Below are 22652 nucleotides of genomic sequence, written 5' to 3'. Positions count from 1 at the left end.
TCCAAGTCAATAATAGATGAGAAAATGAACAAGATTAATGAAATAAAGTAATGAATGAAAAATAATGAATAACAAAAAATAATAAAGATCACAAGACAATTAAAAATTAAAATATTTGTGACAATTTTGTCAGCCAGATATTTGCCATGGTTTCCTTCAGACCTGACACCCTTACTTGTAGACAGCAGCAACATTTTTAGGAATTGAGTCATGTTTTAGCAACTGAACACCTGCAATGAAACAAGGACCAAAAGTACACTGAGGATTAAGCATTTGGAGCAAGAGGAACGCCCAGTTCCTGTGCATGCAGATTTAATGACATTTAAAAATAAATGATCCCTTATGTGTAAGTGGCCCAGTCATCAGATTCAAAATATGAGCTGAAAATTCAGACCAGACATATTATTACTGACATTGCGGGACTTAGTAAGACTGCTAGTAAAGCAGTTTCTAGACTCATAAGGACTGTGTGTAACTCTTGCCAATGTATTCAATTTCTGTAATTTTTTTCTCAGTTGACCCACAAAGCCTCACAAAACTTGTATCGGTTATGGTTAAAGATGTACAAAATTGGATGCAAGGTTCATGTTTCTCATGATTGCAAGATTCTTGTTCCAAATCTGTTGCAACATTACTAGTGGAGTCAAACAAGATTTCTGAAATTATTGTCACCTAAACATACCTGCAGTAGTAAAAGGAATGTTTCTTAATTGCTTACAAGTTATGTAAGCAATTAATAAATTCATTTATTCACCAAATTATGATGTTTTTTCCTCTTCATAGTGCCTACAAATCTATAACAACATATGTAAAGATTGTTCAAAACACATTCTCACACTGATCCCATATCTTGGATTAATCATAATGAAATAAAATGTGTGAAGGTTTGTGTTATGGGGTTTTTTTCAGCCCAATGGAAAGAAACCTTCTTCTAAGCCAATTTATCCCAATGCAGGAGGCTTTGTTTTCGGTTAGGTTTTAGGAATTTAATGAGGTTTGCTTGGGTTTTAATTACAAGTATTATTCTCTTTAAGCACAAAGAGTCTTACTGTATTGTAAGTGTCAACAATAACAGACAAGATTTTAGCTTGGAGAAAGAAATAGAAAAGCAGAGGAGGATTTAGAAAAATAAAAAAATAAGGCGGGTATAATTTAATTTGAACTATGGAAAGAAGAATGTATTATTTCTACAGTTCTGTTACCAGCACTATCAGCTCTTTTAAACAAAGAAATTGCCTTCTAGAAACAGAAGAGACATAACATTTTTTCTCGCAAAATTATTCACCAATATTTCAAGATGTTCATATACTGGATATAGAACAGAGATATGGACTAATACGCTGAAAATTTGCAACATAAAGAGACGTATGGCAATATGAAATGCAAAGTGCCAGAAAATTAGTATTAAACTCTTTTCCTGTTAAATTCTGAAAAGTAAAGGTCTTTACTTCCTATGAAAAAAACATTTCATACAATTCCTTGTGGGTACAGACTGTTCAAAAGATGCCAGAATTAATTCCTGCAGTTCCAGTCAAGTAATAGAAAGGCACCAACTGCAGAAGGGGAAAAGAGAAATCTGGAGCACTGCTCACAAACAAGTTCCAACTGGGAGTACTCTGGGAGTAAGGTATTCAGCATCCTCAATGACCAGGTATGAAGGAAGGCCACAAATTAGTGTGAAGTGATCCCAAACGCCTAAACCCGAAGCAGAATATCTGTATTTTTTTAAACAATCAGTCAGAACATTTGACATGAACTAGGGTAAAAGAGAAACAGAGCAGTCCCTGCTTCCCAGAGAGGACACAGGGGTGACTACAGAAACAGGGCAAACATAAATAATGATTTCTTCACCAAATTAGTATTACTGTGGAATTTTATAGCTTCAACTCAAATTGGAATTGCAGTGATTCAGACAACCCTGTTGTGATTACACAGGTCTTTAGCATTAATTTTTAATACAATTAATCTGCTCTTTATTATTTTTTTTAACTTGTTTACTTTATTAGGCATGCAGCATGCAAAGAGTTCTGCTTTCAGTTAGCATGCTGCAGTGATATGCATATATACTAGCAACCTTATTGCAGTAAGCTTACCAGCTTACAGGCAAGATAGACTCAGAAGGAATGATAACATTTTCAAAGATGCACCTAAACAGAAACATTTTGCACTTCAGTGAAGCTGCCAAAAAGCAAGTCATGCTGACTTAAAGGTTTCATAAAGCCAAGAATTCCTTCTCTTTTCAAATCAATAACCACATGCAACTCTGTTACAGCCTCCATTTTGCTGGTTTACACAAGTGAAAATAATAATACTGGAAAGTAGGATGACTAAAGTCTATAAAGCAAATGATATCACCTGCAGTTTTAAAGAAAATTCTCATTAAAATACATATCCCAAACAAACGGCATGTGTTCTGTGAAGAAGAAAGAAAACAAACCCCCCACAGCTAACAGTTACTGCACATCTACATAGGAAACTTGAGCAACAATAAACTACAAAATCTCTTCCTCCTCTTCAAATATCTTGTATATAAAACGTGCAAAGTCTGAATTTACCCACACAACAAATGTTTCCCGGTATGTCTTCAGAAAGACCCCTGGGTCATCCAAAACACCCTTCAAACTAGTCCATAAATACTGCTGGACTAAGTTGCCCAGGTGTTTTATCTATTGAACTCTTGAACACCCTGAAGAGCGATGCCTCACAGACCTCCCTTGCCAAGTGTTCACATTGTCTAATTGACCTCCCTGTTAGAAAGTGCTTCTGGTTTAGCTTCAGGTCATTACTTCCTGTTAGACTACCCATCATCACCTTAAATAATTCCTCTTTCTCCTCTCATGTTTCTTCTCAAGTATTTGTCCGCTATGTTCCCTTAGGCAGGCTGTATATATCACATTCCTGAGACCTGTCTTCAGAGGTCATGCTCTCCTATACTTCTATCATTTTTATCACCTCTCTTTGAACTGTTTTCCATGTATTCATGTCACTATGTAGTGTAGAAAGCTTAATGATAAAAGCAATCCATCCAAATATACCTCTACCTGCAATCAAAAAAAAAAAAGTATCCATTGGCAAGTGGCAGAGACAGATGAAATCTGTCTCAACAAGGGAGTGTTTTGAGACTCAAATCCAGTAGCTGGGCCAAAAAGACTAACAGAAGAGACGAAAGAAATAATTCTCCTTCCTGTTTCTATATTACTAGTTTTTGTTTTTTTCTTCTTTTCTTTCTATGTTTTGTCTTGCAAGGAGATCATACAGTCCTTGTAGCTGTTACAATTGAGACCAGTTTTGCACATAAATAGAACAATGGCACCAGGCCAAATATATCAGGGATTTTTGCAGGTGGAGAAGGGAACATTTTTCTCAAAATGATTAAGGAGGGACATACTTTCTTTAAATTAGATTTACTTTAATCCCCAAGTGACCTTTTAATGCAATATCTAGGGTAGCTATCATTTTATAAATGGATTTACTTTCTGTTTTTTGAATAAAGGCTGATTCTATGTTTAACATCTATACCACTGAAAAGCTTTTTTTTCCTCTCTCCCTCTCTCTGTTCTTTCTGTCAAAGCACTTTTATAGCAGAATAATACATTTTGAAAACTTATTAAAATGTCAGTAATTTCTGCTGCAGTAAATTTGACACGTGACAAAACCAGGCATTGATGATGTTAAGCCAGTGAAGAGAAAATAATGCCTAAACAGAAGTTAAAGAAATAACCCTAAAATTGGGTTCTAGGACTTAGAAAGTTTTTCATTTATGAGATGTCAGCCTCCCTTAACTCTATGCATCAAAAGTCAGATGAGCTCTCTTTGGCCCACCCAAGAGATGGTGAGGCTAAAATCTGGAAAAATGTACCACTTGCAATGCTGAAACAGGTGCAATAAATTTTGTAGCAGTTTCCAATGGCTGAGATCTTTGACTTGTGCTGAGAACATTCAAATCAGGGTTCATAATCCAGACACTGTCCAAGAAAGTCTCTTCAGTTCTGAATTCCACAGGATGGTTTGTGTGCAACACCTGGTTTTTATTAAGATATGTTATTAGTAAATAGACTTGAATAAGATCTAGTTGAAGTTTTTCAGAAATGTTTCCCCTGCTACAAAATACCAATTAGGCAAAATTGAAAATCTTAATAAGGAACCTCTTTATCACTTGGAATTTTCCATTTCCAGAAATTTATGGGAAAAAAAAACTTTAAATCCAATTTATTCTTTTTTTTTTTCCTAAGTTCTTATTTGTAACTTGAGCTAAAATAGAAAAAGGGAATTTAAAAATAAAGTCTATGAATTTCCTTCTCAAGTTACTACTTACATTTTTTTTTTAGAGACCAAAATTGTTTTCTGAAAACTGAAAAGATAAATTGTTTCAAAACCTCAAACAACGTCCAAGATGTAATACCGGATTGGTAACAACACTAGCAAGTATACAGCTACATAGTACCTATAGCATGAAATATTTACTAATTATGGAAATCTGCAAACCCATAGAAGGCACTTACTGCTGCATATTTTGAATGATGTATTTCTGCAAATTATGTTAGAATGCATATTTTATTTAAGCTGAGACTTGTTATTCTAGACAATCTGAAATTGCACCTATTGACCGAGATATTGAGGAATCACAGGTACCAGTAGTCCCCATGAAATGAAAGCCCAGTCTCCACTAGTAAAGGATTCTTCCCTACACCATGCACCTCACTTCTCAGGCCTTTTGAGAGTTCCTTCCTAAGATTTAAATTTTCTTTTATCAAGCTTTTCTGAATCAATCAAGATTCAATACAGGAAGATTGCCAAATAAATTACTTTTCATTTCTGCCCACAGTTAAAGTCCTGCAGGGATCTGGAAATATATCAAGATCATTAGCCTTAATGCCTATAATACACACTGTTTTAAGGTGAAGTGAGTAGTAAAACAGTTTAATACATTAGCCCTTACACTCAAGAGACTGCCTGGTCCTGCCAGTGCGTGCATGTAACTCTTACAAACATTTCTGGAGCCTCATGCACTGAAGAGGGACGGACTTTCTCCCCAGCATGGGTCTGAATAAAACACGCGTTGATTTCTTTTTAATACCTGGTTTGGATACTTCAATGGAAAACTAAGCAAAGTGTATTTTTGCTGGAGGCCTACCATGAAGCAAATAAAACCACTGCCTGAGCTGCATATAGCTTTCTATGCTTTGAGAACACGTACTGCCTCATTCCCCTACCAAAGATCCCTGTGTATGCACAAACATGAGTGAGTTTGTCCCTGTGCTTAGTCTTTCCCAAGCTACCTATTTGATAAAATATATTATTAATTATTAAAATTATTTATTTATTTATATTTGTATATAAATAAATAAATAATATAAATAAATAAGTACCTATATGATAAAATTTACCATATTTTTAAAAATCATCAGTGAACCTAAACATGGAGAATTTACTTATGCCAATATGATAAAAAATAAAAACGTAATTAGCTGATTTAAGTTGATTTTTTTAAGCTAATAAATAAATAAATAAATAAATAAACAAACCTATTTCATTGCCAAATTCTTAGCTAATGACTACATGTGAACTTATGTTGAGGATCAAACTCTCATTCTCAACTTTGACATATAAAGCTCTGTAAAATAATTCATTATTTAATATTTTGAAAGCTGGATCTATGAACTAATGCCAAAAATTAGCCCATAGCACAACATTAATTACAAAGTTTGCCCAACAGCTACTTCCTTGTCCTAATTAGCCCCATTGATTTCAAGAAACCATCAAGAAAAAAGGAAAACCATAATTTCTACTTCATAGTTCATAAAAACACTGTGATTCAGCTTTCAAACATCAATAACATGCCCTTTTAACATGCATTGGAGATTTCCACAGTAAAGATGACTCTCTCAGGCACATTATGTTTCATTTCTAACAGACTATAAGTAGGTTTTCCGATAACTTGTACACAGTGTTTGAAATCCAGGTCAAAATTATGGAAGACAACCAGAGAAAAAATAATTGCCTCATAGAGATGTATATATTATATGGAAAGCACCTATCCAGCCCGTGCTGTCCCATTTGCATTAACCACTAAGTATGCATTGCATGGCATACCTGATATTTCAGTTCTCCAACACTAGAGTCTGACAGTCTTATTTGATGTTTACCAAACAGCATTGTCAAAATCTACCGCTTCAGAAAACGTGGCAAGATATCACATAATTCATCATATATGTTCCTGAAATGTTGATGACAAAAAAAACACCTGTGCACTGACCTCATTAATAAAAGTCTGGGCTCCCCGGGGGCTTAGGAGTAAGATAGCCCTTCGCAAGGTGTCCCGGTAGCGGTTCAGCTCTTCTGTTTTCATCGTAGTGAACAGGTTGGCAAAGACTCTGCTGATGTTCCTGTCTACTTTTTGTAATGATACATCAAGTCCCAGTCTTGAAGCCTGATCAAGAAATCCCTGCAGTCCACGTATATCTGTAACACAGGAAGGGGTAAGGGGTGAGGAGAAAAAAAAAAAACAAAAACAAAACCACAACATTTCATCAACCTTCACTGATTAGGCAAGCGACACTAATTAGGTGCAAAAAGACACTTTTTCTTGCAGTTCTATCAGAAGAAGAGCATTCCACACAGTCATGTTTCACAGCTCCCTTTCATAGTCAATGCCAACAAGTAGAGACCATCAATTACCTTTCCCCAGGGATATCTGAGTGACTCTTAAGAGACAGTTGATGTATTTGGTTGACTATGGATACCTTCCCTCAGAGGCTCAAGGCCACAGGGCTTAACACTGCACAAACATAAAGACAGTCTCACCCCAAAATAACACGCTTCATTCCTAAACTTATTTCCTTCTACCTCAACCTGTCTTACATAAAATCACACTTGCTTTTTCCATGTCAAAATTACAATATCCAGAATATACGCGGCCCTCCTTTTGACCTCTTTTGTTCTCTTCACATCCTATAAATAACTTCCCTAACCAGAGGCTGACCATCGACCTGTAAACCTGTGAAAGAGTACTCAAAGCCCTAAACTATCCGGATATATTACAGTGTAAAAAAAAATAAATAATTATAAAATGAATTTCAGTAGGAAAAATCATGCAAACAAACCCCTTCAAAACCTGCTCCTTTGAGCTCTGCCCCTCAGCTTCAGACTGAATATATTTTTCTAACCATATTTTTTTAGAACATTAACATGGAGGAACACACATTTTTACATTATATTCATGATGAATCTGCTGGTTCAAACTGTAGTCTGTCTTCATGACTCTCAGCATTTTTCTAGAATAAATGTCTGAGGTTCTATTTTGTAGTGAAATTTAGAACAAGAAAAAGGTCAGACCTTATGTTGAACCAGATTGCTCTCAAAATTAACAGTGACCTGATCACATCTGTACTATGTCATTAGGAGCCCTTAATTCTATCTGAAACATGTATAACTTGTTTTGAATAAGAAAGTATTTAACCCTCTTCTCACATTCATTTCTCATGCTTTTATCAGCAAATTTCAGCTTGTGGGTGAAGATGAATTGTGTAAGTTAGAGTACATTTATTGTTCTCAGAATAAAACCCACTCTTCAGAAAATTTTACTATAAGTACACCAACAATCTCTATATAGTAGATTGTAACAGCTGGTGAGGTTTTTTTAAAATCTTGGAAGTAACCAACCTGTAATTAGATTTTAAGTGTCAATACCACAGACTCTGCTTAAGTCAGAGGACTGAAAACCAGTCTGACTCAAGTCAGGAGCGTCCCTTGCTGCCTCATCTGGGTGGGCTCTTGGACCACCATCTGTCTTAGTGATGCTTGACGATAGAATATACGTGGAAACTACTTTTTTCTTCCCCTAAAAAACATTGTGTGAAACCTGACACAAGTAACACTTTGTGAGGATACACCAGTTAAAGAATTCAGGTTGTGTACAAGTGCAACATATTAGAGTCAACAAGTTAACTAGCAAACATTCAATCCAAAAGAAAGCACTGAAAGTTACTGTGAATAGCTTTGTACTTCTACTCAAACATTAGAATGATTGTTACTGTGATTAATTCAGCTTCAGAAAACAGCTGAATTACAGAGAAGCATCAGAAAGAACTAGAAATTAAGCCAGGGATGTGCCAACCACAGCAGACTCTTCATTGACTTTTTAACTGGGGTTTAGTTGATATGATCATCACCCCAGCCAACTCCACCATCAGGAAATAAGACTTTTTAAGGGTTTTCCTGGTGACTTAAGCAAATCTATAGCATTTTTACCCACTTACTTTCTAAAATCCTGAGTCACTGAGGAAAGGAAAGGGTTTATTGTTATGCAGACATTTCTGGAAAATGCCAAAAAACTTTAGCACTTGTGTAATTGCTAAATATTGGAGGTGTGCTGAAATAACAACAGTGACAAAGAGCTATTGTTTACAGGTTTAAGTATTCTATTGAAGTTGTCAAGCTAAGTTTGGTTTTGCTAATTTAAATTCAGTAAACTAGCATTCATTACTATACCTATGCTCACTTTATGGATCTCTTATACATCAAACAAGGACTTTTCTTTTCATTACATTTAGTCCTTCAAAACTACTGCAGTGCTTGACAAGCAGTAACAAAGTTCCCCTTTATATAGTTTAGTGATGACTTGTCTTTTTGTGCAGGCATACTAAGTTATCACTGTGCAAAGTAAAGCTCTTTACAAACGATTAACAGTGCTGTTATTTCTTCAGGTTTTTTGCCCTATGTGTTCAGCTGACCTGCTGAACTACTGGTTAGAAATATTGTCATAGACCAGCGCAAAAATACATGATGAACATAGTAAGACTACTTGGGCTTGGAAGAGCATTTTGTATTCCCTTACAAATGTTAGCCCCAAGGAAAACAGCTTATTTCCCAGTTTGAAAAACTTAAAAGCTTCAAACCTCTTCCAGCTTGAGAACAAAGCAAAATTTGAGATGGAAGAGACTGTCCAAGTTCAAATGTACAAGGACAATCTGTCAGTTTTTCACAAGTATAAGTGAATGTGAATTTATTCAGTGTTGGCAATTAGAAAGAACTGCAATACTGTCTTCCTCAAGGCTGATGTGCTTGTTGTTGCATGACACTAGGGAGGAGGAGAAAGCTTGCTGGGAATTCAGAGGTGGAAGTGGGAACTGAAGAGCAGTGTTTTCAGATGTGACTGACAATTTTAGGTGCCTACATAATGGGCTCTTTTTTCATATATAATTATTTGCAATCATTACCAAGAGGGCAATCATTTCTTAAAATATATCAGAATATAAATACACAAACACATGTACATATGCAGAAGCATCTGTTTATAAATCATAATGAATCAGGATCAGTTTTATTTTATCTGACATATCACATAAGAGAGTGAGTTTGATGCCCTCATTTTTTTTTACTCCATTTAGTAGATCACAAATCCATGCAATCTAAAAGAGAACCCAAACTTTGTTCCATGGCTGCTCAAACAGAAATATTCACAGAAACAGTTAGGAATTTCTTCCTACTTCTCATAACTTAGGGCAGTTAATCCTTCATTTTCTTCAACACTAAAAGGAGTCATAAAATTCACACAGGGTTTAATAAAAATAAAGGATTCTATAAATGCTTTGTCTGTTAAAATATATATGCTTTCTGTCTCTTGTAATCTTGACAGCAACTTTTTAATTCAAAACTTAAATTCTAACATGAGTGTTATCCTGAATTATTAGTCATAAAATAATTCCTTTGGCCCATTTATTTCATACTTTATAGGAAAAGTACAGTGATCCAAACTCAATCACAATCAAACACTTCTGTCTAGAACAACTGACAAATGAAAGACCAGTTTTCTGTAACTACACAACCTACAACTATCCCTCCTTTATGATTTCCAATTAGTTAGTTTTGTTCAGGGTGCACCCTGTATTCAGTCATAAAAATCACATAGTACTATTTAAATTATCTAATTACCCACCTGATATTGCATGCTTAACATGCCAAGCAGAATTTCAGAGATAATATTTGAAAATTTCTCTTTATAGAACATCAGTTTCTGAAGATGATGCAACACCTGTGCTCCAGAAGGAAAATGACACTGTACAAAATGCACTCAGGTGAGCATTTCTCATGAAAGTGATCAGTAAAACCACATAATAATTGGATATGTTTAAAATACTATAGTGTCAACTACAATCACATGAAATTAGCAGGTTGGAATTGGAAATAACTCACTAGAGCTTCATAAGTGAACTTCTTATGAACTTTGTGCCTCTTCTGTTATATCTGGCTGGAGAGAGAAACTCTGTGGCCGAGAGCCTCCTTCCTAACACTGACAGATCTACCATATGTTCAGGTCTGACAACAGAAGAACGAGACAATTTCAGGGATAGCTATTACAAAGAGGTAAGAAAAGCCTTGATCTGCTGCTAAGATACTAATGCTGTCACTGTGACTGCAAAACTAATGCTTGCCATAAATAAAGGGCTCTATTGTACTACAAAGAATAATGGAACGTATCATTTCCTGCTGCAGGTTAGGCTGGTCACTGTGCTGATAGACTGGTACATAAACATTATATAAAAGAACTAGATGTGGCATTAGCTACCTATATGTAAAGCTTATTGTCATCTAGAAAGAAATTCATTTTTCTCATATTATCTGTAATCTTGTTTGTATAAAAAAAAGTTCACAGAGCATTAATCTTTCATAAACTTACAAGATCTGATTCTTGGCCTTGACACAAGCAGCTTTAAGCTATTTTTGTGTGTGTGTGAAACAGCTGTGTGGTTGGGCACAGCTGGCCTTTAAGAATGGCTCATTGTAGAAAGGAATTTCAAGGAGGTGTAAAGCAACGTATTGTCTTTCCAACACCAGTTCCTAACCCCACTTGACAGAAATAGCGGCAGCACATGGCCAAGAAACTGGAAGCAAACTGAAGCACCAAGCTGGAGCTGAAGGCAAGGCTAAAGAAGCACCAAGAAATAATTTCATACCCTTTCAGTAACTAGGTAATAGTTATTATAGCAAGTACATATAATAGCAAGTACAATACATTCATGAATTAAATTGGATTTCTTTTTTTTTTTTTTTTTTTATTATTCAGCTTATATTAGAAGAGCTGAACAAGACAAGAATCTCTGCTGAGCTCTATAACCTGTCTCTGATAAACAGAGTGTAAAATAGGAGCAATCATGGGACAATAATTCCCTCTAACGTTCTCCCAATGATTCACAGCTCACAGCACAGGGGATTCCTCAGGCAGGTGTGCTTTCTGTGTATTTCTACACACTACATGGGTGTATTTCTCTCCTGTAACCCTCAATGGCTTTCTACTCCACAGAACAGCACAGTTTCCCTTCAAGTTTGTGTAAACTATGAGCATCCAGGTCAGTTCACCTTCAGCATTTTAAGTGGAATCTGGAATTTTCAGAATCCCATAGGACTATCCTTTCCCCTTTTTACACCTTTTTCTCCTGGAGACTTCTCCTAACATTAATCAAACACAAAGCAATGCACCAGCACCTGCACTGCCTGACTAAGCAGGCACTATCTAATGCCATTCAGACCCAGAAGCTGCACAGCCTCTTCTCAAAGAGACGAGAGAAAAGCAAGAAATCGGAGATTTCTGGAAAGAATAAAACAGGCTATCAGAAATGTACTCTTTGAAAAATACGGGGAACATTATTTTGCCATTTAAATACAGATCACAGGCTGACCTTTGACCACCTCTCTGTAGAAACTGAAAATCTCACCACATGCGCTTTGATACAAGTATCAGGATTAATCAAATGCAAAGGTCTATTTAGAACTCCTTGTTATATCAAAGGCTGAAGCCTGTGTAATGGCTGCAGCAAATTCTTACAGGCAGTTATACTGCCTGCATCGATTTTGTTATTAGGCTTTTAAATACAAAAAGAACTTTGAATAGTGACAAATCATAGTGATTTTCACTCCTGAACAGATGGGAACGGGACAGAACACATCATAAAGCTAGATGTGATGCATGCACACACAGATGTTTGCAGATTCAACTTACCATAGAAGGCAGACATTATTATTAAAAATATTTAAAAGTTACTGTGCACAACTGATAATTCATACCTGAAACAGGTGATCCAGTCTGAAGGTAACTGGAGCTTCCCAGGAGCACAAAAGCCTTTTAAATGTTACAACAGCCCTTTCACATTTAGCATGAAAGTTCAACTACAGGTCTCTCCTGCTGTATTTTAACACTTAGCATTCAAAAGCACAAGGAAAACTCCTCAGGAAATTCATTACTGTTGGAAGAAATATGGACATATGCTACAATTGATGTAAAAAGGGAATACACTGAAGAACTAACATTTCCATTCAAATCATCCATTTAATTCTTCCAAGTGCAAAAGTGGCCACTGTTGGCCCAATGGCAGACCACTCAAATGAGGTGTAATATCTTCTCATCCCACTACTGCTGTTAGTACGTTAAAATACCTTCAAAGACACTATGCAGTATTATTGCTTTATCTTCTTTACAAGACAAAAATAGATGCATTGACAGAAACTATGTTTTTGCTGAGATAAATCCTAAGTTGAAACAATTTTTTTTAACCTATATTAATTTTAATTATTGCATTAAATTATTGAGCTTAAGAATTGCTACAGTTGGGTACAGGCAATTCTAAACATGAGGAAAATACAGCTTTCTTCTTTTAGAGGGCTGAGATACACCTTCCTGAAGCCATATTATTTCACACGAACATCTGAATTAATAATGTCCATTTAGGGAGCCGGGGCTGTAAGCTTGTCTGGTTTAACACCAATGCTGTTACTGTTAAGAAGTCACTGTATTGTAGGTTTTGTTATTGTACTTTTGACACACGAAGTATGTCCTTCATAAGTGAGACTCTAAGCTAGGGGTAAACAAATGCAAATGTGCAACAGAAATATCTTAAATAGAGAGGCAAAATGTATCTCTTCTCATTCAGAGAAAACCAGAAATCACCTGAGAATTTGAAAGAGATTCATTCTGTATGTGTGTGTAGTTAAGTGTCCAGTAAAGAGAAAGCAGAAGAACATCCTGTTTTAATGTATTGCAGAGTGAGTCTCCCTCTTGTTTAAATCAACTTTAAATACTGCACATTCTGATCTCAAGAGAGACTACAATAAAATTACTGCAGATAAAGAAATTAAAACCCCCCTTGAGGAAAGGCTACTGCTAGGGAGACCTTAATCTTTTACAAGTGTAACAATAATTATTGCTTGCATTTATACAACACCTTTCAGCTAAGGATCTCAATGTACTTTATAAACACCTGTACAGTACGATGAAGTATAGACTATAAAAACATATTACAGGAGCTACTTGTTGTTATATCTACTTAACTACACATCAACCAAGTGATAATTCAGCTCTCTATTGAAGAAACTTTCTTTTACTGGAGTATTTCTGTAGGTTCAAGTACAAGTAAGGCGCCCTGGGCACACAAGTAGCAGAAAAGCTGTCAGAGCTGCCAGCTCTCATGTTGTTGGCACCATCTAGGGATGGAGACTGCTCTGAAGAAACAGGGATTCTCTTTAAGGTTACTATTTCTCAACTGGTCTCAGATTTTAGACAATCAAGTCCTTAGCGATGCTAATTCCACACTATTTCAGGTCTTCTACATGGAGAACTATAGATGTCACTTCAACAGATGCCACAGTTTCACTCCAGTGGTCGCTTTTCAGAGTGTTCAGTACAAGTAAGTACAGGGACACAGAATCCGAACTTTGTCTTGGAGCCTTATCACCGTCAGCACAGCTCTCACTGACCGTGTCAGCGCCAGGCTGCAGTCATCAGTAAGGCTCTGCGTCGCCCCACCACATGGACCATACGGACTCCAGCTTACATGGGACCTGAGCCTGGGACCTGAGCCTGGGACTGAGCTCACCTGCCCTGGCAAACCCATCCTGAACTACCTGGCAAACATTTGGCCTCCTGCTGGCAAGTTAAGGACAATGGTGTGCACATTTTTAGTTCAGAACCCAGGAAGAACCACTCCCTGGCCAATCTTTATTTTACTTAAATGAGGTCTATCAGGCTATAAGGAGGATGGTGGCATCAGAAGTTTAATTTCCTTGGTTGGCTGTTTGACTCACCAAGTGCATTTTCATATAGACATTGAATGTGGAAAATTAGGAAATTAAAGAAGGATGCTTTTTTTTCTACTTTTTTAAAAGCCCATTTTTGCAATCCAGTCTCTATAAAACTCTGCACAAAAATGCAAAAGGATACAAAAATCAATTATAGACTTGTCTGTTCTCCAGTTTTTTTTGTTAAAAGCAAGATGAGAAGGATCCCTACTGAGATAACAAATCTCTTGGCAGGAGAGGGAGGGAGTTGAAAGCAAAAACTAAGTTCATGTCACATATAATGACTGTCAATTAGTCCCTATTGTAGGAATATGCCAATAACAAACAAACAGAAAAAAGTCAATTGCCAATTATGCATTTGCATTATGACAACTACGTTTAGCATGATGGCAGATACAAGTAGTCCAATCTCTAATAACACAACTCTGATCCCAGAAGGGGAAGAAAGGAAAAAACCAAAAATTACCAACACACCACACACAAAAAAAACCACACCACAAAACCAAACCCAACACGTCAGAAAATTAAAATATAAAAGTGTTTATACTTTGTCACCAGCTAAAACCTTCTCAGGCATTCCTCTGTTAGCTCCATGCTTTTGGAAAATAACAAGTAATGATTACTGAAAAAACAACTGGTAACACTGTGGTGGTATACTGTACCAAGATTAGTGCCAAAAGATTCTCCACCCATCATCTTGTAAACAAAAGTAACACATTTTTAACAGGCTGAAAAATGAGATGTTTTAAGCCTTAGTTCTACAAACATTCAAGTGTGTATTTAGCTTCATGTGAGGAAACTCAGTGCCAAGTCTCCTCCCACATGCTCAGTGTTCACAAAGCTACTACACACTGTGATTATTCCTGTGATGACAATCAAGAAAAACACTTCAAATGCATAGAATACACTTGGATCTTCCTAGATGTGAAGCCCTTCATTCTTAAAACAGCTTTTTTTAAAAAAATAAATAGAAAAAAAAATAAAGATCCTCCTGTGCAACCCTCCTCTCCAAACCACAACTCTGCTCAGGAAGGCACTGTGAACTTGCCCTTGACAAACATGCCCATGACTCGTTTCACCTGTGCCCAGGTACAACAGCAATTATCCAGGTTTCAGTGAAAACTAACAGCCATCTGTAACAACAGCTTTTCTTCTTTGTTGTATTTCCATAGAGCAACAGCAAAGAGAAGTATTTACAGGCTTAGGAATAGAGCTACAGAAAAGGTTAACAGGAAAATGGGAGCACAATGCTATGCAGACTTTTCTGACTCCATTAGGGTGTCCCACACAAATTTAGCTAAACACATTCAAATACAGGAAGAGAGTCCTTTGTTCATTAGTCAAAACCATCTCATGGTTTGGCAGCAATCTCAAGACAATTCCAGTTGCAACTACCTAGAAAGTTCTTTTGAAACCTACACTCAAAGATACCCAAGTGCTTGGACAAGGGCAACAAAATTTAACATTCAAAAGCAAGAACTATTCAGGCTTCTCAGTTTACTTTGGTAACATTTATAAAATTAGGGTTTGCTATAGCATCTCCTTTACATATATTTATGAGTAGGTGAAATGAGAGCTATATGAGTCAGCAAATTTAAATTGAAACTTGACTGTGAGACTCAAAGCGTCAGTGCAACTTGTCCAAAATCTGAGAAGCTTTTATCCACTGATCACAGCCATTTATATGAAGGCCAGTTAGGAAGTCCAGTTTACCCTAAGGTTAGCATTTGAATGGTGAGGTCTATATTTTTGCCCCCTAACTAACTTAATTCCTTAGCTAGTGTCTTCTAATTTACTGGAAAAGAATTAGACATTCTGAATGTCACTGGGAAAAATTTTATCCTCAGAAAAGGCTGTGAAGAACATCTCTGGCTGAGCAGCACTATGCAGGTACTTGCAAATCTGCACGTCTTAACATAGTGCACAGACCCAGACACTGTGCTAATTTCAGTTACTTTAAATAAAACAATAGCTTGGAAGAGGACAAGGTGTCATGCCAGAAAGGATAGGATAATATGTTACTGCCAGGCATCTAAAAATCCATCAGTCAGGTAAAGACAAGATTTTAACATATATACCGACCTCTTATTTTTCTATTCTTGTGGAATAGCTGGAAAGGGAAAAATAGAACCCTTTCCTTAAGAAAAGACTACATTACAACAATGCAGTGAAAGGAAAATATAGAACATTAAAAATAGAACTAGTAAATTCATATCACTTTTACATATTCCAGTTCCTGAGAAAACCCTAGATCTGCTGAGTTCATGAGAATAATTTAACCATGTGATATTTTAGTATAAAGGAATGGAAAGTATTTGAACTCCAGATGAACCAGCTGTAGGTTTCCAGATTAACATACAGGGTTTTTATTTTTATCTTTCAATCTGCTCCTCACTCCAGGTAGAATCAATCCCAGGTTTTTACTCCCGGGACACAACACATCAAACTCTGCCTCTTTATAGATTTAAGATAACTTTCACATGCTGTAATTAATCATAAAATGACCAGATAAAGACTAACATTTCTCATTCTACTAGCCCATTCATGCTCCAGGTATAGCTAGTGCCTCTTTTAGTTATCATAAGGTTTCAATTTAATTATCATGATAATCAAAGTGCTTTGATACTATGTAATACTTTCAAGCACTTCTGTGTCTGAAATATATATGGTTAATATAATTAATAACTTTGGGGAGGGGGCCTGATGAGAGACACCTTGTCAGGAGAATGTGACCCACCTCTCTGAAAGATCACTGAAGAGTGACAGCTGGAAATCTTTGGAAGGCAAAATGACACTGAATGATTTTGTTCACCTTAGGCTTTTTCTTTATTTTATTGTCTCAATCTCCACATTTTAGAAAAAATGAGGTTCATTCCAGTCAGGTATTTCTTCAAATCTCTTCGTTCACTCATATAATCATTCCTCTCATTATCATGAGGTTGCTCTTGGGTGCTGAATACATTAACAGATTTCATCTGCACCTTCTTCCTTCTCACCCTTAATTTTTATTTAGATGCATCTCCTGACATATAGCTACAATGACTTCCACAGCAGCGCAGACGATATAGATGTAAACTTCAGGGAATGAGACAGCCGTGTAAACTGCTGGAAACACCCTTATTTCAAAACCTTCTGGCAAGAGGTTGCAGACACAGTTTCACACTTCATTTCTTTTGACATGTCCCCAGAACCACTGCTGTGAGTATCTAGCGACAGCATTTGAAACCTCACATCCCAGCCACCTCCAAGGCTCTATTACACTAGTTACTGTTTGCATGAAAAAGAATCATTTTTTTTTTCCCCTGGAAACAAGTATTCAGTGTTTGTACAAACACAGCTCTTTTGCTCAAAAGAGTGGAATGAATGACCAGCAAAATGTGCTTTAACACCAGAAAAAAGAGAGAGCTGGAAGTTTGGCTCTTGAGAGTTAGGAGGTCATGGATTAAATTCTTCATACAGCAGGGGCTTCTTTCCTTCCCCCCCCACCACCCCCATCTTTTTTTGCAGAAAGGGTCTAACACTAAAAATATCACTTTCTCCAGTTTCTGGTTATATTATAATAGTATCCTGATTCTTTCAGTCCCTGTTACCAAGTCTTCCAAGTTGTTTGATATTTGTTTTTGTCATTGTTTTTGTCATTTTGTTGGGGTGTTTGAGGATTATTTTTTTTTGGTTGGTTGGATGTTTTGTTTTGGGTTTTGTTTGTTTGGGGTTTTTTTGTGTTTGCTTGAGTTTTTGGTGTTTGTTTGGTTTGGGGTTTGTTTGTTTTTAAAGACAGACAACATTTTCCTGTTCTTTCTGGCTCATGTCTCTCTGTTTTGTGTATTCACATTTTCCTCCAATATGTTAACTCCCACATCCTCTTTTATTTCATAAAAGTACAATGGGATCATATCTACATACATGAATTTATATCACTGTAAGTTTTCTGGTTTATATTTTACTGATGAAACATACAATTTAATTTTCTTTTGAAGAGTAGAATAAGTCCCTACTGTCTTCTTATAGAGCAGTCATTCCTTTTCATCTGGAGTCATCAATGACTGATTTATTGATTCTACAACATTGAGAGATTTACCTAGGATGATATAAGTACTCTTTCCCAGCCTCAGCTAGGAAACGTCCTACCAAAAACATGAGTATCTGTTTAAATCTCTGTCGTATGTGAGGCGGGAGGGGGTTACAGGACTCCATTGCAATAGCAATAAATAACAAGCAATAAAGATATTTCCCTCAAGCAAACATGGTAGAATTTAAGTGCAGAAGCCAAAGGAGGAATATTAGAATGAACATAGACTAGTTAATTGAGGATAAACATACTAGGGGGGGAAAAAAAAAGACTTCTTGAACTTTACAGTATACTGATGACAATTTGAAGAGACAGTGAGTAAAAAACCTACTTAGAAGAGAAGAGAATGAATCATCTGAAATTTGCAGTGGATTTAGTGAAGTGCATGGTCCCATGGGCTAAAGAGACGTGAAGAGAGATAGCAAGGTTGACTGCAAAGATGAAAGAACTGGACACTGAAGAGAGCCATGGGAATATGGAGGCAAATTCTTTTAACAACTGCTAAAGAACAGAAAGGAGAAAACAAACACAAACTGAAGTGTGTCCTCATGCCTGTTACTTCATTTACATTTTTGACCTGGTTCTGAAGGAAAAGAACAAACAAACAAATCAAACAAAAAACCAACACACACTCCACACACCAAAAGCTATTAAGAATAGTCCAAATGAACAGCAAAAATATCACAGCATCTCTTTCAAGCTTAGATTCTGGAAAACTGGAACAATCTTTCCATTAGAACGTGAAAAAATGTATTTATATAATAATAATAAAAACAAAGAGTCAAGACAAGGAAGGTAACCCTTCCATGATAATGTCTGTTCTGTATTCAAGCAGTTAGATTCCTTCTCTCAGAAGCAAAGATACATATTGCTTTAAACGCTTACTCAAGAATCAAGCATCAGCCACACTGTGCAAGGCTTCAGGTAATGTGCAGTTTTCCAGGACAAGTACCCATCAACATGGATGATCTCATTCACAAAACCTATTAAGTTGCACTTTTAGGAAACTCTGCCCTCTGCACCACCATCTCTCTGTTTCCACACGGATGCCAGCTCCTCCTCTTCCTCCTCTCTCTTGTCCCTCACAAGGCCAGAGGACCCCTTCCCACTGTGCCTCTCCCCGATATATCTGAATCGTACATTCACTGCCAAAGAGGGAACACTAAACAGAGTGCAACTTTCCTCCTCTGTGAATGCCACTGCTTTCTCATGCTCAGACAGCCTGTTTTCCTTGACTTCCAAAAGCTCAGCTAGGAAAAGAAAAGATGTTGCTGTGAAGGGTTCTTCCAATAAATAATAATTTTAAAATAAATAAATTAATTAAAAAGTTAAATAATTATTTCTAAGTCTTGTTTGAAAACTTCTAATTGAAAAGGATTTCAGTGCTTACTTTTGTGGCAAGTCTTTACTACATTATATTAACTCGGATGGAGAAAGAGACTCAGACTCCTGAGGAGGTCAGTCCTTCAGCAGAGTATAAGCAGGAAATACTGAGCAGGCTCCGAGATTTGGTATCACTAAACCAGCACAACCAAGGCAACTACTGCAACATGGCTGGGCAGCTCCAGTGTCTACACTTCAAATGTGATGGTAAAAACCCAAGACAGATCTACAGAAATTATAGAGTCTGGAAAGCATGCTTTATAGTGAGAGACTCAATAGCTTCAATTTCCTTTGTCTATAGAAAAGAAGGTTAAGTCTAATAAAAATTTAAACGAGGACAAAACTGATAGACAACTTACTGAGCAGAAAAACAGCAGGGGAAGGTCTGCTAGCAGAATCTGAACCAAAACAATCTTAAAACAAATAAAACACATTTCTTAAACTAGTGAAAGCAACCAAACTGATTAGAACAATTTCCCTTAGGATGTGGTGGTTCAGATTAAATGTTTACAAGTTCTCATATGAGATTTTTCTAAAAGATATGCAATAGCTGGGAGAACTCATAAATTTAGTTTGAAAACAAAAGGGTTATATTCTATGGCTTGTGTTACATAATGAGACAAAACATTCTGGCCTTAAATCTTTGATTCTTTTAATTCAGTGAACGTTTCTGTTACTTTGAAAAAATATCTGTAAAGGTAACAAAGCAGCAATATAAACCTAAAAATAAACTGAGCAGAAAACCAAGTAAACCTTCAGTAGTTTTGCCTCAGGGTGAGGAGGTGACTGTGCAAGTATGGGGTAGCACATACAAGGTTTCATGGAAATTTCCATCTCATCTCTATGAGGGGTTCATGCAGCTTGTCTGTAGAAGTTAAAAAATGAAAAGATATATGCTGAATAATCCAAAACTGAGAAGAAAGTGAATCAGTTGCCTCTGTATCACAATCTGTATGACTAGACAATATCATGACTCCAGAAAGGATCTATCCCAAGGAAAGAAAACTAAGTTGTATATATTTGTCTTAATTTCTTCCTCACTCTGAAATCTACCTTTCCTAATATACAAAATAACATCTTTTTAAAAATAACCAGTAGAAAAATTCAGATACTCTGAAAGGTCCAGGTTAAAAACATTTTTTTAAAAATAATCTATATTGTATTTGGACAATATCCCACAAAAACTGTATCACATTGTTTGAGTTACATAAATCATACCAAAAACAATTTACATAATGATAAAATTTTGCATTTTATACATGTTATGTTAAAAAGAAGTTTACAGAATAACCGTTCTAAAACTTTTCCTTGTTTCTGGTATTATAATTCACAGCTGCAAGTGAATTTTTTGTGATATTTATCTGATAGGGTCTGTTATGTTTCATATCTTAGTTTCTTTTCTTTCTTTTTTATTTTTTTGTATCCAACCTATCCCTTATTCCCATTGCAATAAATAATCACTTTGATTTACAATTCTCTTCAGCCAACTGAATAGGATTACATATATAGGAAAAAAATTAAAAACCCACTAAATTGAAGTTCTTATTCTGTAGATTTTTTCCTAAGACAGGGATTTGAACTTCCCTTTTTTTCTGTTTAGAATTGTGTTCATAATTTATTATGACATTGACAGGGCAAAGATGAAAATAAGCTGCAAATATAACCTTTACAGATATAAGCAGCCATTGCATGCAGTTTTCTACATAAATAATAGGGCTGAAAAGTTAAAATTACAAGTTATGCTATGGAGAATTAAAAAACAAGGTTGAACACCAATCTGTCTTTAGACAGATACTACCTCTTTCTTTTTTCTGATGTTCTATATACACATATATTTCAATGTCTATTTTTAGTTCTCTAATAAATTTTCATTTAATCTGATTACTGTTACAAACAAAATGGTCAAGCTCCCCTTTAAAGCTGCTCAGGTTCTTTTTAGCCTCTACAACAGCTGAAAGTCACATTAGACTGAAAATTAAAATTCCCATATCCTGCAGGTTCATTAAATTTATCTGATACAATTTTTAGGGATAACACTACATGGAAAGTGATAACTCTGTGCTTGTGCTTTCCATACATGCATATAAGTAATGAAAACTTAATAAAATAAAAATGTATCATTCTTTACAGCAGTGGTTATCAAATCTTTAATGTCACTTCTTTCTTTTGAGCAACTCTCTAAACTCAACTCTGTTCCCATCTACTCACCTCTGCACCAGAGCACCTTCTCTTTCACCTCATCTTCACCTCTAAGTCCATCCTATCATATGGTCATGAAGAGCCTATGACAGCTTCCCTTTCCCCGCCAAAAGACTCCACCCACTTTAAAGTGACTCTAAAACAGAGTGTGGTTCCCTTAGGGATTCAGTAAAATAGCTGGCAGAGCTCTCCAAAGCACTGCAAGCTGACCAGGGTGATAACTGCTCTGGAAGGGACTTGGCCAGGCAGGGGGGCAGAGAGTACCAAAAACCCCACCTGATTCACATGTTCTCAGCCTTGCAGACCAACTTACCTCAAAAGTTCCCTTGCTACAGGCAACACTGTAACATACATTTCATTAACAGTGATGCCAAGATCATTTTTCCTCCATCTCCAGAGATGCCTCCTGCAGTCCCCATCAACTTCACACAAGCATTGCCTTTCCCACGCCTCCCAGAGCTGTTGCAGCAGGTGACGGCAGGATGGAGGAGAGGGAAGATGTACAAGACAGGGGAACGACAGGAACCAGGGTGGCTGGGGTGTTCTGTTCTGCAAAGGCCTCCCCGGGACTGGAGAATCACTGCTTTGTAGGGTAGCACCTCGCTATAACTCAAAAACTGAACAGTCAGTTTCTGAAAATCCATTGTGCCACTTCAGCAAGATCAAACACGTGAAAAGGGTTAAGAATTCATTGTTATCAGGTCAGGATTGTTCCCTGCAAGAAGGAATTAATTCTAAAGAGGATGCTGGGGTTTTAGTTTAACAGTATATTTTCTTTTCATACATTGCTGCATTTAGGAAGATGTGCACTTGCAGCCCAGAAGGCCAATTGTATCTTCGGCTGCATCAAAAGGAGTGTGGCCAGCAGGTCAAGAGACATGATTCTGCCCCCTCCACTCCACTCTGCTAAGAACCCACCTGGACTCCTGTG

General features: G+C 36.5%; 1 protein-coding gene across 12 annotated transcripts in view; it reads right to left on the bottom strand.

Annotated features, from left to right (window-relative positions):
- GRID1 (glutamate ionotropic receptor delta type subunit 1) overlaps positions 1-22652 on the bottom strand; it is a 564590-nt gene that overhangs the window by 221349 nt on the left and 320589 nt on the right. For all 12 annotated transcript variants that reach the window (XM_065067788.1, XM_021297291.2, XM_065067780.1 and 9 more), the window contains one exon: positions 6257-6462. In XM_065067788.1, the coding sequence (XP_064923860.1) occupies positions 6257-6462 (206 nt within the window). The remainder of the gene's footprint in view (positions 1-6256; positions 6463-22652) is intronic.

Source organism: Columba livia, chromosome 6 (genome assembly GCF_036013475.1).
Source record: "Columba livia isolate bColLiv1 breed racing homer chromosome 6, bColLiv1.pat.W.v2, whole genome shotgun sequence".
Lineage (NCBI taxonomy): Eukaryota > Metazoa > Chordata > Aves > Columbiformes > Columbidae > Columba > Columba livia.
Note: the sequence above shows the minus strand (reverse complement) of the source record. Positions and strands in the feature narration are given on the sequence as shown.